The 17,363-nt window shown below is 41.1% G+C and overlaps 2 protein-coding genes across 2 annotated transcripts in view; one reads left to right on the top strand and one right to left on the bottom strand.

The window, feature by feature from the left end:
• Positions 1-17,363, bottom strand: part of tyms (thymidylate synthetase) — a 20,969-nt gene extending 3,606 nt beyond the window's left edge. Inside the window, exons 1-4 of the mRNA XM_060932886.1 lie at positions 16,990-17,363; positions 7,221-7,294; positions 4,484-4,658; positions 2,322-2,423 (exon numbers count right to left, since the gene is read on the bottom strand). Of these exons, the coding sequence (XP_060788869.1) occupies positions 2,322-2,423; positions 4,484-4,658; positions 7,221-7,294; positions 16,990-17,206 (568 nt within the window). The 5' untranslated portion in view covers positions 17,207-17,363. The remainder of the gene's footprint in view (positions 1-2,321; positions 2,424-4,483; positions 4,659-7,220; positions 7,295-16,989) is intronic.
• LOC132893764 (uncharacterized) lies at positions 1,532-10,839 on the top strand. Its single transcript, XM_060932896.1, has 2 exons — positions 1,532-9,345; positions 9,557-10,839. The coding sequence occupies exons 1-2, from the start codon at positions 9,028-9,030 to the stop codon at positions 9,950-9,952; spliced, it is 714 nt and encodes a 237-aa protein (XP_060788879.1). The 5' UTR covers positions 1,532-9,027; the 3' UTR covers positions 9,953-10,839.

Here is a 17,363-nt window from a genome sequence, read left to right as displayed (position 1 = left end):
AATGTTTGAGAAACCTGCTGAACCACTTCAAAAAATTCTCGACTTGTAAAACCTGTACTGAAGTTCCATAAAACCAATAAGTTGAATTTTAGTAATGCCCTCACACGCATGTCGACAAAAAATAAAAAAATAAAAAAACAACTAATTCCTAATTCTACAATCCTCTGGTATTCCAAACCAATTCCTTTGCACTTAGTGGTGCCTGAAAGTTTGAACCCTTTAGAATTTTCTATATTTCTGCATAAATATGACCTAAAACATCAGATTTTCACACAAAAGTCCTAAAAATAGATAAAGAGAACCCAGTTAAACAAATGAGACAAAAATATTATACTTGGTCATTTATTTATTGGGGAAAATGATCCTTTATTACATATCTGTGAATGGCAAAAGTATGTGAACCTCTAGGATTAGCAGTTAATTTGAAGGTGAAATTAGAGTCAGGTGTTTTCAATCAATGGGATGACAATCAGGTGTGAGTGGGCATCCTGTTTTCAAGACCATGGTTTCCCTCCCCAGGAGTGGTTGACCAGTAAAGATCACTCCAAGATCAAGGCGTGTAATAGTCAGCAAGGTCACAAAGGACCCCAGGGTATCTTCTAAGCAACTGAAGGCCTCTCTCACATTGGTTAATGTTCATGAGTCCACCATCAGAAGAACACTGAACAACAATGGTGTGCATGGCAGGGTCGCAAGGAGAAAGCCACTACTCTCCAAAAAGAACATTGCTGCTCGTCTGCAGTTTGCTAAAGATCACGTGGACAAGCCAGAAGGCTATTGGAAAAACGTTTTGTGGATGGATGAGACCAAAATAGAACTTTTTGGCTTAAATGAGAAGCGTTATGTTTGGATAAAGGAAAACCTTGCATTCCAGCATAAGAACCTTATCCCATCTGTGAAACATGGTGGTGGTAGTATCATGGTTTGGGTTTGCTGCATCTGGGCCAGGACGGCTTGCCATCATTGATGGAACAATGAATTCTGAAATCATACCAGCGAATTCTAAAGGAAAACATCAGGACACCCGTCCATGAACTGAATCTCAAGAGAAGGTGGGTCATGCAGCAAGACAACAACCCTAAGCACACAAGTCGTTCAACCAAAGAATGGTTAAAGAAGAATAAAGTTAATGTTTTGGAATGGCCAAGTGTCCTGACCTTAATCCAATGGAAATGTTGTGGAAGGACCTGAAGCGAGCAGTTCATGTGAGGAAACCCACCAACATCCCAGAGTTTAAGCTGTTCTGTACGGCGGAACGGGCTAAAATTCCTCCAAGCCGGTGTGCAGGACTGATCAACAGTTACCGCAAACGTTTAGTTGCAGTTATTGCTGCACAAGGGGGTCACACCAGATACTGAAAGCAAAAGGTTCACATACTTTTGCCACTCACAGATATGTAATATTGGATCATTTTCCTCAACAAATAAATGACCAAGTATAATATTTTTGTCTCATTTGTTTAACTGGGTTCTCTTTATCTACTTTTAGGACTTGTGTAAAAATCTGATGTTTTAGGTCATATTTATGCAGAAATATAAAATTCTAAAGGGTTCACAAACTTTCAAGCACCACTGTATGATGTCAGATGTCTGTGGTTCTGCTCAATATACAGTACCAGTCAAAAGTTTGGACACAGCTTCAAATTTCATGTTTGTTTTTTTTAAGATTTTTTTTGGGCTTTTTTCACCTTTATTATTGGATAGGACAGTGTAGAGACAGGAAATGAGCGGGAGAGAGAGATGGGGAGGGATCGGGAAACGACCTCGGGCCGGAATCGAACCCAGGTCCCCGGATTTATGGTATGGCACCTTATCCACCTGAGCCACGACACCCCCTCTCGTTTTTTCTTTATTTTTATTAAGAGCCTTCATGTCTTAAAGTAATGATGAATGTAGTTTCTCTTTACTTAGTTGAGCGCTTCTTGACATAATATGGATTACTACAGTTGTGGAATAGGGTTATTTACTGTTATTATTTACTGCTTGATCTCAAACACATTAAGAAGGCAAGAAATTGCATTAATTAACTTTTGAAGAGGCACAGCTGTTAATTGAAAAGTATTCCAGGTGACTCCCTCATGAAGCTGGTCAAGATAATGCCGATAGTGTGCAAAGCATCAAGGCAAACACTGGCTACTTTGAAGAATCTAAAATATGAAGTTTGTTTACCATACAATTCCATGTGTTATTTGATATCTTCAGTATTGTTCCACAATATATAAAGTAGTCCAAACGCAGATAAACCGATGAATGAGTCGGTGTGCCCAAACTTTTGACTGATACTGTACCATAAGAAATACTACGCACGGTCAAAGTCTGTACCTTTAGGATTCCAGGCACACATGATGATCCTCCTGTCCTCAGGATTGGATTTGATTGTATCGATGACTTTCTGCAACTGGTCAACACCTTGGCCAGAATAATCTGGTAATGAGAGTCAGAATTAGAATACATTGTGGTATATAAACAAGCCATTTAGAGTGGTTAAATGTAGCATTTTATGGAAGACCATACTTCCTGTTTTACATCCTGATTTTTCATTCTTGCAATCAGTGATGACTTATTAAAAGTTAACAGACCTGACATCTAATACTGGTTATCTGAATTCTGAATGTGGCTTTAAAAGAACTTCTCAGTAGTGTGATGTTACTAAACCAGGTACCTGCTAAGTAACATCAGTTTACTTCCATATATGAGATTAATCTGTACATAATCCAGCAGGAGTAAAAATACTTTTTGCTGGTTACTGAAATGGCCATTAATTCAATTAGATCAGTGTTTCATACTTGTACTGTGCTTGTTGTGTGTCCAGTAATTTTTCTCCATCAGTTATTTTAGAATTAAATTCAAGTTTGTTTGAAAATTATTCAAACAAACAAATTATTCAAGTTTCTTCTTCTCCGTGCTCTCACGGAAGGCGGTCGCATTTCTCTGCCTCTCCCTTCCCTTATCTTCCCTACTTCTGCTGTCTCGTCTGTCTATTGTCTATACTTTTGAGAGACTCTCTCCGCACTGCTCTCCAAACTAAAAATCATGGAATTGATAAACTGGTCTCTTCACACAATTGACACAATCTTCTCGACGAGAAGCCTGGGTTCGGGGGAACCAGCCTGTCCTGCCAGAACGTTCGCAGCTGGCTATACGATGGACGCGTGGGAGAGGTGGGGGGGTCGTGTACCTGGCAGTTCTTTCTGTGGAGGACACTGAAGACATCTACCTACTCGGAACCATGATTACAGGACTTTTGCTGATTGGATTAGGCATTGCCCTGGTTTATCGAGGAAAATCAGAAAACAGTGACAGCTGTCCAAAGCCCCATAAAGCTGCCCGACATGATTGAAGTGGCGGGCAGAGCTGTCGGCACTCAGACCGTGGCTATTCAGAACTTGAACCGCAACATGGATAACATCATGGAGAAGCTTTTGGCTTTGCAAAGGAAAATGGATCGATTCGGAGACCAGAATGGACAAACAGAGTGGTCGTGTAAAGGAATGCGTCTTCTCGCCCCAAGACCAAACAATCCCAATCTTATCTGCTTTCGGCTCCCTCAGACAGCACTGGCCTTGGCCAAGGCCGTTGCTGGGACAACAACTCCCCCTGAAGATCACTGCAGTGAGACACTCTCGTATTCCTTCCCCCACTTCCCACGGTCGCCGCTTTTACCCCCAGTGTGACAAGTGGGTAAGCGCCATCTTCGGCTGCAGGACTGGACTGCTTGTTTGCGCTGGGTTACCTATACCTCTGCCCCTCCCCCCCCACCATGATCGCCCCCTCCCTCACCCCCTTCCCCTTCGAGTCCCGAGTTTTTATGTTGTAAAGTGTATGGTGTTATTTTTGTGCTTATGTGCGGAGGTGTTTTTTTAATGTTCCCCACACTGTACTCCCCACAGGAGCATAGTGTGGGGGTTGCTTTTTTCTCCTCCCCTCATGTTACTCTGTATTTTTCATCCCTGTCTACTCCCCCTGTGTCAATTGTATGTATGTGTATATGTATGGACGGGTTGACGGCTAATTTCGCTGGTACTTGTGACTAAGTGACAATAAAGGGTTGATTCATTGATTCAAATTGAAAGAAAAATTAAGTTTCTAGTTTAAACACATCAAAAAAAAAATCTGCTCATAGTCTTCCTCAAAATGTTAAATGACTTTCGGATTTATTTATTTATTTGCTACCATTACTATACAACTGCACAGAGATGTTCAGCTTCTCAACTGTGCCATACAATCAATGATCCAAATATTGCTTTGCTATCCTGTGTATTTACTGTACATCACACTGATGTGCATTGTAGATTTGCACTTTATCCTGTACACTGTGCTGCTCATGTGACTTTCCCTGTCCCTTTACAGAAAAAAGATGCAAGAATGCACATTTTTTCCATTTGTAAACATTTTTTTCTGAACCACACAGCTCTGTGCTTTGTGTAGTTTTAAATGCCAAATATTGTGGCATTTTTATGCTGCAATAGTTTTCACACACCCACCAGTATGCATGTCTTTGTATTCTGCTCCAAAGTGTCTCCACTGGAAACCGTACACAGGGCCCAAGTCCCCTTCCTCACGCTCCGTGAATCCATTCTTATCAAGAAACTCCCGTGAGCCGTTGGCATCCCAAATCTTCACACCTTTCTCTGAAAGCTCTTTGGCATTTGTTGAGCCCTACAAAAAAGATCCGTGTTAGATTGCTGCCCTCTATTGGTAACTCATTATGACTAACCCACCAGTCAGATTTACGTAGATGTTAAATGTTCAATGCAAAGTTAAACAAGTTTGACTAGTGGATGCAAAGTCCAATTCAACCATGCATGCTGCGCCTGAAAGAAAATCAGCTACAGCAGCTGAAATTGTTTAGGTTCAATTTCCGTATATTACTCTTAGACACGGAACTGGTACCAGGGTTTTTTCTAGAAAAATTTAGTATGAGGGCGCTCACCATGGCGAGGGAGTAAAGCGGGGGGGGATGGTGCCGGTTGTCTCCCCCCGCTGTGCAAAGCCTTTGAAAAATGCTCCAATGGGATATTCTGAGGCTATCTGAGAGGGAAATTGTAATAAATTGTCTGTCAACATTGAAAAAGAAAGAAGTAATCTTCTTCTGCCCCGGACAGTCTTTGGCTTTCTTCCGCTTCGTGCCGCGAGATGACATCTTTAAATGCCCAAGTGTCAACAAAAACAACTCGTGAACTTCTTGTCAAAAGCTCCCACGCCGGTGGGTGAAAGGTCATTCAGTCTCGAGAAATCTCGCTCTACAAGTCAGCTGACCTTGTATGTAACCCATGTCAAATCTCGCGAGAGCAGCCGCGACAAGGCGACAACTAAACAACATGGCGCCTCAGTTTGGAAAACGCCAATTCGGATTGTTTTTGCACCGTCTGGCGGTGTATCTACTATGATTGGAATATTTTTGGAGCAATTATAACGTATTTGATGATCAGACACATTGTCATGTAGTGTTGCTGGGATGTTTTCATGGAGTCGGTAAGGGGGCGCACACCGAGAGTAAGAGGGCGCAGCGCCCCTGTTCCCCCGTTTAGATGAAAGCCTGGGTACAGCCTGGCTACTTTTGTGGGAGGAAAGAGGGAAAAAAAAAAAAAGTGTGCTATAGCCATGACATTATTTGACTTAAAATTCAAGAGCAGTCATTTAATGCAAGAGCAGGACTACAGCAGTTCTCAGGCAACTTTCCTTTATACTAAACAAAAATGTGTACCCCAGTATCAGCTGTGTGTGACGAACCATTAGATAAACACAAAAGCAAATGGATGATATTTAGGACATGATTTGTGATGGGTCTCTAAAGGTTAAATGGGTGGATTTGATTGATTTTTAAATGTTTTTTTTTAAATTAACTTTAAACTCACTGAGCCCAACCCAGGTCCAGCCATGTACACAGAACTCACCCATGTCTGGTGGCTGTGTAACAAGAGTTTGCACTTACAAAGACAGTCATGACATCACTTTCAAGTGCATTCAGACATTCAACTACTTGAAAGTAAAGTTAAAATTCTAAACATGCAATGTGCTTTAATAAATGATTTATGAGGATGTGAAGAGGAAAAAGTGTTCAGGGCGTGTCTATAAAATGACTGACAAGAAGCCAATTCTTATTTAGATTCTGGACCAAAAGCCGGCTTTTCTAACCCCCCCCCAAATGATGTAAAGTTTACTACATAAACACCCATAGTGCATCTGGATCAAGCCTTTTGTCTTTGGCTCAGGTTGACTGACTCAAGAATGCTTTACATGTTTAAGAACAATTAAAAAAAAATCCCACAACAGGTTTTTCAAGCCATGCAATACACTTGTTCTAAGACAATGGCTTGGATTGATCAAACTATTGAATAGATCCATCCATCCATTATCTGTAGTCGCTTATCCTGTGCAGGGTCGCAGGCAAGCTGGAGCCTATCCCAGCTGACTACGGGCGAAAGGCGGGGTACACCCTGGACAAGTCGCCAGGTCATCGCAGGGCTGACACAAAGACAAACAACCATTCACACTCACACCTACGCTCAATTTAGAGTCACCAGTTAACCTAACCTGCATGTCTTTGGACTGTGGGGGAAACCGGAGGAAACCCACAGAGACACGGGGAGAACACGCAAACTCCACACAGAAAGGCCCTCGCCAGCCACTCGGCTCGAACCTGGACCTTCTTGCTGTGAGGCGACAGTGCTAACCACTACGCCACCGTGCCGCCTGGAATAGATTGGATTACTTCAACTTCTTTTAAATCCTTTCTACATAAATTTTCCACATGATTAGTACTTGTAAGAAATGAACAATCAGTGTTGACTATCGCACCTTTTAAGAGTACGTAATGTATCCAATTTGGAATGGAGTAAAGTAATAGATGCAAAATTGCTACAGGGCAATTTGGATTAATGTAGATTTTTTTCCACATGTACAGTACTTCAGGTTTGCATGAAATGCATCAATATGTAATTGACTTTATATTTCATATCATCCATAAAATGTTCAAGTTATGCACGGAAAAACCTTGGCGTACCATTAAAACTACTCATTGTTAAGGGTACACTCTCGTCCAACAGCTCCGCATTTCTAGAGATCACCAATGAAGGTTATCACCATTGATGTTTCTGCAAACAAGCAAACCCAACTGAAGGCTGCATTTTAAACTCAGTAAAACTTTCGGTCGTATTTTCTGATGTTATTACCGTCTGATAACCAGAGCATATAGGTGATCAGGAAATAATCGCTTACCTTTATGAACCACAGTAACTCCTCCAAGATCCCCTTCCAGAAAACGCGTTTAGTCGTCAGCAAAGGAAACTGATCTTTAAAAGAAAAATCATATAATGGATACATTATGATTAAAGGGCTGGGGGAGACTTAGCAGGAGCTCAAACACAATGTAAAGTTAACTATGTAAGCACCCATAATGCATCTGGATCAAGTCTTTGGATTTTGGCTCAGATTGGATTACAGTATCAATAATACTTTACATGTTTAAGAACAGTAATATTAAAAAAAAAAAAAAGAAGAAAAAAAAAAAACATTGTGTTAGGTTCTGATCTGTCTGTACTGAAGGAACTGACAAAGTATGATCCAGGACTGTCGACCTCTAGTGCCTAGGAGATCCTGACTCACGGATCTGGGAGCAGTCACTGACACGACTGTTCAGAGATGTTTCTCAGTTCATTGTCAGACAAACATGGGTGTGTGTGTGTGTTATTTATATATATATATATATATATATATATATATATATATATATATATATATATATATATAAAAATTTTCTTCAAGTGTGTTGTAGCTATGTGACTGGATGATGATTTCATTGATGAAGCAAAGTTATGTATGTATAACGTAAATGGGTGAAGACACAAACGAGACACATTAGGCATCATTACATCACCCGTCAGGATCATAGTTTTATGTAAAGTAAGGATGTAAACGGTTAATCGACTATCGGTTAATTGTCGAAAAGAATTTAAATCGATTATATTAAATTGTAGGTTAACTGAATCGAGGGCCATTTTCCACAGGAGTTTTTTTTCAGTGAAATGTCATGTGTCACCAGTTGAGGGTGCCATTGCTTAATCTAGGCCACACTGAACGTACTTGAACGTAACGCGGAATTCTCATGGGCGGCGAGAGACCCGGCACACAAACACGAGGCGGTCAAAATGGAGTGGAGTATGGGAGCATTTCAAGCTAATTAATGATGACAAAGACGCTCAATGTAAACTCTGCGGTACTACGTTTAAGTTCAGCAGCTCTACGAGTTCGCCAAGATACCACCTTCAAAACCTGCATGCAGCCGTGTTGCAGGGAGGAAGTCCATCGCCTTCACAACCGACTAATCGCCGCGGTGATGGGAAGGCAGGAAAGCTGAGGGCATTACTCAGAAGATTTGCGGCATGATCGAAAAAGATATGATGCCAATTAGCACCACTGATGGCGAGGGATTTCGGGAGTTAATACACTTCATGGAGCCAGGTTATAATATCCCTTCTCAAGCGACCATAACTACCCGCCTGGAAGCACGCTACAAAAACAAGGCTGAGCTAAAAACACAGCTAGCCGTGGCTAATGTGGCTTTGACGACAGATTGTTGGACGGCACTGACTACAGAAAGCTACATTACAGTGACTTGCCACTACATTGAAAACGACTGGCAGGTAAAGTCAGCAGTCCTTCTCACCAGGAGCTTCTCCGAGAGACATACAGCTGATAATTTGGCTGACAAACTGAACCAGGCTGTGGAGTCATGGGGACTCACCGGGCGTGCAATAGCCTGTGTTCACGACAACGCTCGGAACATTGTCTTGGCAAACGACCCCACACGTCATTTGGAAATCAGTTTCGTGCTTTGCACATACTTTAAATCTGGCTGTCAACGACGGATTCACTGCTGCTGGTGTCAACTGAGTAATTGCAGCTGCTGGCAGGTTGGTGAAACACTTCCACCACAGCACTCCAGCAACAAAAGCGCTAAAAGCAAAACGAAAACAAATGTAGCTACCAGCTCATCGGCTCATTCAGTCCTGCAAAACCAGGTGAAATGTTTGGCAGACTCGTGGAACAGCGATGGGCCGTGTGTGCTGTACTATCAGACCGCTCAGTGACCAAGCTTACAGATGCGAGGACGCTGGAGTTGAGAGACGACTTCTGGCAGCTGATGGAAGACATGGCGCCGGCACTGGAGGCTCTCAAATGTGCAACTACTGTAATGTCTGCAGATACTGAGGTATCCATATCCAACACTTACCCAATCACATTCAGTGTGATCAACACGCACCTCAAGACGGCAGATGGAGACGGCAGCAGAGTGGCGGAATTCAAATCTAAAGTGCGCACTTCGTCGGTTGAACGGATGAAGGTAAGCTATGGCCATTAATTAATTAAATTCTCAATCATCACCACATTTGAGCTCTATATTAACAGATTGTGGGGTGCATAACTTACTCATCACTGACACGTTGTCACAGTATAAACTGCGTTTTTATGCAGTTGTTACAGTACCCTTGTCATGTCAAACCTTATTAAATAAAACTCTGATGCTAGCTTTCTCCTTTATTTAATTTTAACAGGTTGAGTCTGAAGACCTCACATCAACAACGCCAATGGTAGCAACGATGCTGGACCCACGGCATAAGCACCTGGGATTTCTGGTGCCGGTAAGCAGGATCTCAGCTCATTCCAAGCTGCTTGAACTGCCTATGGCAGAACATGTGAGCTGCACATCAAGAGATGATGAAGCCACCACTGGAGATGATGTGCAAGTCCAGGGAGCTGCACTTCAGAGGCACACTTCTGCTATGACTCGTCTACTGGGTGAAAACTATACCACCAGCTGCAACAATGACATAGAAAAAGAAGTGGACATGTTTCTCAAGGATCCCTCACCACTCCTTGATTCCAGTCCCACAGAATGGTGGAAAGTCAATGAAGGGCCATTCCCGAGGCTGGCAAATGTGGCACGATGATATCTGTGCATACCGGGCACGTCTGTCTCATCTGAACATGTATTCTCAGCAGCTGGCCTCACTGTAAACAGGCTGCGCACACGACTTACTCCAGACCATGTTAATATGCTTATTTTCCTGAACAAAAATACAGGGGTCTAGGTCAGGAGTCTATTGAAAACACATTGAGACAGGAATGTTTTTGTTTCAGGAGAGGTAGCCTATATCTTCATTTAATTGTTTAATAGAGGCCCTCTAATTTTACTGTCACCTTCCTCAGGGATGATTTAAGTTGTGTTCAGTACTACGTTATTGTAAATTTCCAGGGCTAGTAATCTTACTGTTACCTCTCTCAGAACAAGGGGGATTATAAGTGCTACTGCTAATGTTTCAAGTTTTCCATACAAGTACTTTACCAGATAATTATATGTAGGCTTAATATTGTGTAGGCCAAGCCCATATTGTTTCATCTCATTATCTGTAGCCGCTTTATCCTGTTCTACAGGGTCGCAGGCAAGCTGGAGCCTATCCCAGCTGACTACGGGCGAAAGGCGGGGTACACCCTGGACAAGTCACCAGGTCATCATAGGGCTGACACAGACAACCATTCACACACAAACCTGCAAACTCCGCACAGAAAGGCCCTCGCCGGCCACGGGGCTCGAACCCGGACCTTCTTGCTGTGAGGCGACAGCACTAACCACTACACCACCATGCCGCCCAGCCCATATTGTATAGATTTAAAAATTTATTTTATGTTGCTTAATGTTTCACATGCAACAGGTGAGCCAGTGCACAATTATTTTTTTTATGTATTTCAACTTTCTGTGCAGAATTTATTTTGGTTAAATGCCATTATCTGTACCGTATCCCAACTGGTGCAATAAAACATTAATTGAGGAATATAACCTGCATTTTTTATTCAGTGTATATAAGCAATATTTTGCTTTACATTAAAGACACCGTGATAAATGCATGTTCTCAGGAAAAAAAGTCGCTTATCAGTTAATCATTAATCGATCGATAAAGTCAATCAACTAACGATTAATGAATTAATCGATAATTTGCATCCCTAATGTAAAATAAAGAAGAAAGGCATTACTGGCCAACATAACCTTCATTAAGCAGAGAGCAGAATGTGGGCATGAAGATAAATCTCAAGGATTTAACTAACCAAAACAAGTAGCAATCAGACCAGCCTGTACCAGTTTCAAGCATGGACAGGGTGTTTCAAAAAATTTGATATCATTTCACAGTCTAATAACTTGGCCAATTCTCATTCAACTGACCTCAAATTAACAGCATGTGTGGAAACAGGTCAAAATTATGTTTAATGTCTTTTGTTTTTATCTTTTTAGATATAGAAATGCCATTCACTGGAAAAGAAAAGGTGTTTTGTGTGCCAGAGTGTCGTGTCTCAGGTGGTGCGAATATCAAAAATTTGTGAAATCGTTCATGGAATCCACATACCTTTGAATTTCTTCAGATTTTGAGGAATAAATCTTCTATTGCTCAACATTCAGCCTGTTCAGTTTCATTTGCCTAGACGGTGTAGTTTCTGGGATATTTACATCTCAAATATCAATTTTTCTTTTAAAACACCCTGTTTTTCTATCACACTGCTAATAAGATTGAAATGTTTTGTATTATTATACAGGTGACCTTTTTTTCAGCAGACAGCGGGAAGCCTTCTGATTGGCTTGTTTGGAATCACGTGACCGTTTGGGTGCACTTATTATAATAATAATAATAATAATAATAATAATAATAATAATAAGTTAATGTACATTCAGAAAGTTATGCTTAAAATCAAGTTACAAGAAGACAGTCATCTGTATCCCCCACCCTATATACCAACTATAAATAATATCTTGAAAATTAGTACATCACATGTTTCAAGTTCTGCTGCAGGAAACCAACCCTACCTCTTTACACTGACCTCAGCAGCCCATGGCATAAACCCAGAAGACCTTTGGTCCAGGTGAGCTAAAAATTAAAGTCTCTCACATTTCTTAGTATCAAAAAGCACTTATACCAATTTTCAAGACCATACAGTGCCTTGAAAAAGTATTCATACCCCTTGAACTTTTTCACATTTTTCCACCTTACAACCACGAACTTGTTTTTTATTGAGATTTTATGTGATAGACCAACACAGTAACACATAATTGTGGAGTGAAATGAAAATGATAAATGGTCTTCAAAATTTTAAACAAATAAAAATCTGAAAAATGTGGTGTGCATTAGTATTCAGCCCCCTGTACTCTGATACCTCCAAATACAATCCAGTGCAATCAATTGCCTTCAGAAGTCATCTAATTAGTTAATAGAGTCCTACTGTGTGTAATTTACTCTCAGCATAAATACACTTGTTCTGTGAAGGCCTCAGTGGTTTGTTAGAGAACACTGAAGAACAAACAGCATCATGAAGACCAAAGAACTCACCAGACAGGTCAGGGATAAAGTTCTGGAGAAGTTTAAAGCAGGGTTAGGTTATAAAAAAAAAAAAAAAAAAATCTCTCAAGCTCTGAACATCAAGAAGCACTGTTCAATCCATCATTCAAAAATGGAAAAAGTATGACAACTGCAAACCTACCAAGACATGGCCGTCCACCTAAACTGGCAGAGCGAGCAAGGAGAGCACTGGTCAGAGAAGCAGCCAAGAGGCCCATGATCACTCTGGAGGAGCTGCAGAAATCCACAGCTCAGGTGGGAGAATCTGTGCACAGGACAACTAGAAGTCGTACACTCCACAAATCTGGCCTTTTTGGAAGAGTGGCAAGAAGAAAGCCATTGTTGAAAGACCGGCATAAGTCGTCCCGTTTGCAGTTTGCCAGAAGCCATGTAGGGGACACAGCAAACATGTGGAAGAAGGTGCTTTGGTCAGATGAGACCAAAGTTGAACTTTTTGGCCTAAATGCAAAGCACTATGTGTGGCGGAAAACTAACACTGCTCATCACCCTGCACACACCATCCCCACTGTGAAACATGGTGGTGGCAGCATCATGTTATGGGGATGCTTTTCTTCAGCAGGGACAGGGAAGCTGGTCAGAGTTGATGGGAAGAGGGATGGAGCTAAATACAGGGCAATCCTGGAAGAAAACCTGTTGGAGGCTGCAAAAGACTTGAGACTGGATAGGAGATTCAACTTCCAGCAAAGACAATGACCCTAAACATACAGCCAGAGCTACAATGGAATAGCCTGGGAAATCCCATGCTGCTTTGCACAATCGTTCCGATCTGAAAAGACAGCATGGAAACTATGGTCAAAGGCTCGCCTGAGTTAGGGAGCCAATCAGAGAGTGGGGAGGGGTGGAAAGATGGTGACGCGTACTACTCGACAAACGGAAGCTTGTAGTTTATTTGGGACTGTTTACGGATCACATTTAACATGGCGGCGAGCGATACGAACCAAACTTTCGATCAAGCTTTAGACACTGTTCTGAATAGTTTAGAGCGAAAGTTTGTTTTAAAAAAAGAACAGCGTTTGGCGTTACAGTCTATTTTTGTTTTGCCTTCTCTTTCCTTCTCTTCTTCGCTCCAACTACGTCACCGGGTACAACTGCCATGATTGGCCATGGGCTACGTATACGCCAAATGATAGACATTCGCAACGTCCAATAAATGGCCGTTGACAATCGTAAACCACACCTCCCCTACGAGAAATTCAATAGGCGGATTCCAAACCATATTTCACTTGTGTTATGGTCTGGTGTTAACCAGACTAACAATGGAATGGTTTAGATCAAAGAATATTCATGTGTTAGAATGGCCCAGTCAAAGTCCAGACCTAAATCCCATTGAGCATCTGTGGCAAGACTTAAATTGCTGTTTACAGATGCTCTCCATCCAATCTGGCTGAGCTTGAGCTATTTTGCAAAGAAGAATGGGCAAAAATTTCAGTGTCTAGATGTGCAAAGCTGGCAGAGACATACCACAAAAGACTTGCAGCTGTAATTGCAGCAAAAGGTGGCTCTACAAAGTATTGATGCAGGGGGGCTGAATACTAATGCACATCACATTATTCAGATTTTTATTTGTTTAAAATTTTGAAGACCATTTATCATTTTCATTTCACTTCACAATTATGTGCTACTCTGTTGGTCCATCACATAAAATCTCAATAAAAAAACTTAAGTTCGTGGTTGTAAGGTGGAAAAATGTGAAAAAGTTCAAGGGGTATGAATACTTTTTCAAGGCACTATACCACTCAGTTTTCAAGTTCTGCTCCAGAAACAAAACCTACCCCTAAGACTAACCTGAGAGACCAAGTCTGAAATTGTTTCCATGGAAACATGAAAAATTAAAATCTCAAATTTCTTAGTATGAAAAGGCACATCTACATCACCTTGTTAACATCTATACCAAGTTTCAAATCCATATCATGAATTGTTGTGGATATATGCTCTGGAAACAAGCATTGCTCTTAGAAACGACAGTGGTGCTTGAAAGTTTGTGAACCCTTTAGAATTTTCTATATTTCTGCATAAATATGACCGAAAACATCATCAGATTTTCACACAAGTCCTAAAAGTAAATAAAGAGAAACCAGTTAAACAAATGAGACAAAAATATTATACTTGGTCATTTATTTATTGATTGAGGAAAATGATCCAATATTACACATCTGTGAGTGGCAAAAGTATGTGAACCTCTAGGATTTGCAGTTCATTTGAAGGTGAAATTAGAGTCAGGTGTTTTCGATCAATGGGATGACAATCAGGTGTGAGTGGGCACCCTGTTTTATTTAAAGAACAGGGATCTATCAAAGTCTGATCTTCACAACACATGTTTGTGGAAGTGTATCATGGCACAAACAAAAAAGATTCCTGAGGGCCTCAGAAAAAGCGTTGTTGATGCTCATCAGGCTGGAAAAGGTTACAAAACCATCTCTAAAGAGTTTGGACTCCACCAATCCACAGTCAGACAGATTGTGTACAAATGGAGGAAATTCAAGACCATTGTTTCCCTCCCCAGGAGTGGTCGACCAACAAAGATCACTCCAAGAGCAAGGCGTGTAATAGTCGGCGAGGTCACAAAGGACCCCAGGATAACTTCTAAGCAACTGAAAGCCTCTCTCACATTGGCTAATGTTAATGAGTCCACCATCAGAACACTGAACAATGGTGTGCATGGCAGGGTTGCAAGGAGAAAGCCACTGCTCTCCAAAAAGAACATTGCTGCTCATCTGCAGTTTGCTAAAGATCACGTGGACAAGCCAGAAGGCTATTGGAAAAATATTTTGTGGACAGATGAGACCAAAATAGAACTTTTTGGTTTAAATGAGAAGCGTTATGCATTCCAGCATAAGAACCTTATCCCATCTGTGAAACATGGTGGTGGTAGTATCATGGTTTGGGCCCGTTTTGCTGCATCTAGGCCAGGACGGCTTGCCATCGTTGATGGAACAATGAATTCTGAATTATACCAGCGAATTCTAAAGGAAAATGTCAGGACACCTGGCCATGAACTGAATCTCAAGAGAAGGTGGGTCATGCAGCAAGACACCGACCCTAAGCACACAAGTCGTTCTACCAAAGAACGGTTAAAGAAGAATAAAGTGAATGTTTTGGAATGGCCAAGTCAAAGTCCTGACCTTAATCCAATCGAAATGTTGTGGAAGGACCTGAAGCGAGCAGTTCATGTGAGGAAACCCACCAACATCCCAGAGTTGAAGCTGTTCTGTATGGAGGAATGGGCTAAAACTCCTCCAAGCCGGTATGCAGGACTGATCAACAGTTACCGCAAACGTTTAGTTGCAGTTATTGCTGCACAAGGGGGTCACACCAGATACTGAAAGCAAAGGTTCACATACTTTTGCCACTCACAGATATGTAATATTGGATCATTTTCCTCAATAAATAAATGACCAAGTGTAATATTTTTGTCTCATTTGTTTAACTGGGTTCTCTTTATCTACTTTTAGGACTTGTGTGAAAATCTGATGTTTTAGGTCATATTTATGCAGAAATATAGAAAATTCTAAAGGGTTCACAAACTTTCAAAACACCACAAAGCCAAGATCTATTTTTTATGTAAAAATTTATTTTTAAAAAAAAATCCAAAATAGCAAAAGGCACCAGTTCACATGTTGCTTGATATGTACACTACCGTTCAAAAGTTTGGGGTCACTTTGAAATGTCCTTATTTTTGAAAGAAAAGCACTGTTCTTTTCAATGAAGATCACTTTAAACTAATCAGAAATGCACTCTATACATTGCTAATGTGCTAAATGACTATTCTAGCTGCAAATGTGTGGTTTTTGGTGCAATATCTCCATAGGTGTATAGAGGCCCATTTCCAGCAACTCTCACTCCAGTGTTCTAATGGTACAATGTGTTTGCTCATTGCCTCAGAAGGCTAATGGATGATTAGAAAACCCTTGTACAATCATGTTAGCACAGCTGAAAACAGTTGAGCTCTTTAGAGAAGCTATAAAACTGACCTTCCTTTGAGCAGATTGAGTTTCTGGAGCATCACATTTGTGGGGTCGATTAAATGCTCAAAAAAATGTCTTGACTATATTTTCTATTCATTTTACAACTTATGGTGGGAAATAAAAGTGTGACTTTTCATGGAAAAAAAAAAACAAAATTGTCTGGGTGACCCCAAACTTTTGAGCGGTAGTGTATACAAAAATTTCATGAAGCTATCTTCAGTAGTTTTAAAAATAGAGCCCGGAAATGAAAACGTGACCGGACGAACCAGTTTTTAAAATTTCCCGCCAAACTTTGTTTGAACAGGAGATAAAAAGAGCCAAAGAGTTATCAGGAGTGTCGCTAGGACTAAATCTCAAAGGGTGATTTATAACCTGTATATGTGCACTTTATAAAGGAGGAAATAATGGCTTTCAGCCCTTGCTGTAGTGCACATACATACATATTATATATAATAAGCCGAACATTATTAAGCAGAGAGTCTACACTATGAATGAATGAATGAATGAATGAATGCTTATTGACAAACAGCTGTGGGATATTTGGGGATGGGAGTCACTTTGTTTTCCTGCTGAGCCTTTGAGAGTTGAAAAGTGTAGTGTGTTGTGAATATGACCCACCTCGGAGGCTGTACCTGGCCTGTAACCCGAACACAGAGATGACTCCTGTCCCGGTGCGGTCTCCCTTTCTCACTCCATTCTGCAAAATGTATCTGATCTGATTCAAATATCCGAGTTCATCACAGAACAGAGAGAACAGAGCTGAGTCCTGCAGGGTCTTCTGCTCCTCTGCTGTGCTTTTGTCTCCGCTTGTGCAGATTTCACTCGTGGCTGGCATTATGTCCCCCCCCCAAAAAAATCTAAAGTTAGTGTTAAAAAATAGTGAAGTTCATAAGCAGCTTATGCTGAAGGCCCACAAAGCTTTAGACTCCTCTCTGAATTACATTTCACAGGGTTCTCTGTGTGTGTGTGGATGTTTTGCTTTTTTTTTTTTC

The sequence above is a fragment of the Neoarius graeffei genome, chromosome 1 (assembly GCF_027579695.1).
Source record: "Neoarius graeffei isolate fNeoGra1 chromosome 1, fNeoGra1.pri, whole genome shotgun sequence".
NCBI lineage: Eukaryota > Metazoa > Chordata > Actinopteri > Siluriformes > Ariidae > Neoarius > Neoarius graeffei.
Note: the sequence above shows the minus strand (reverse complement) of the source record. Positions and strands in the feature narration are given on the sequence as shown.

Coding starts and splice junctions, on each gene's coding strand:
- LOC132893764 (XM_060932896.1), top strand. CDS start 9,028: ATGTTTGGCAGACTCGTGGAACAGCGATGGGCCGTGTGTGCTGTACTA. Junction 9,346..9,556: donor CGTCGGTTGAACGGATGAAG/GTAAGCTATGGC, acceptor TAATTTTAACAG/GTTGAGTCTGAAGACCTCAC.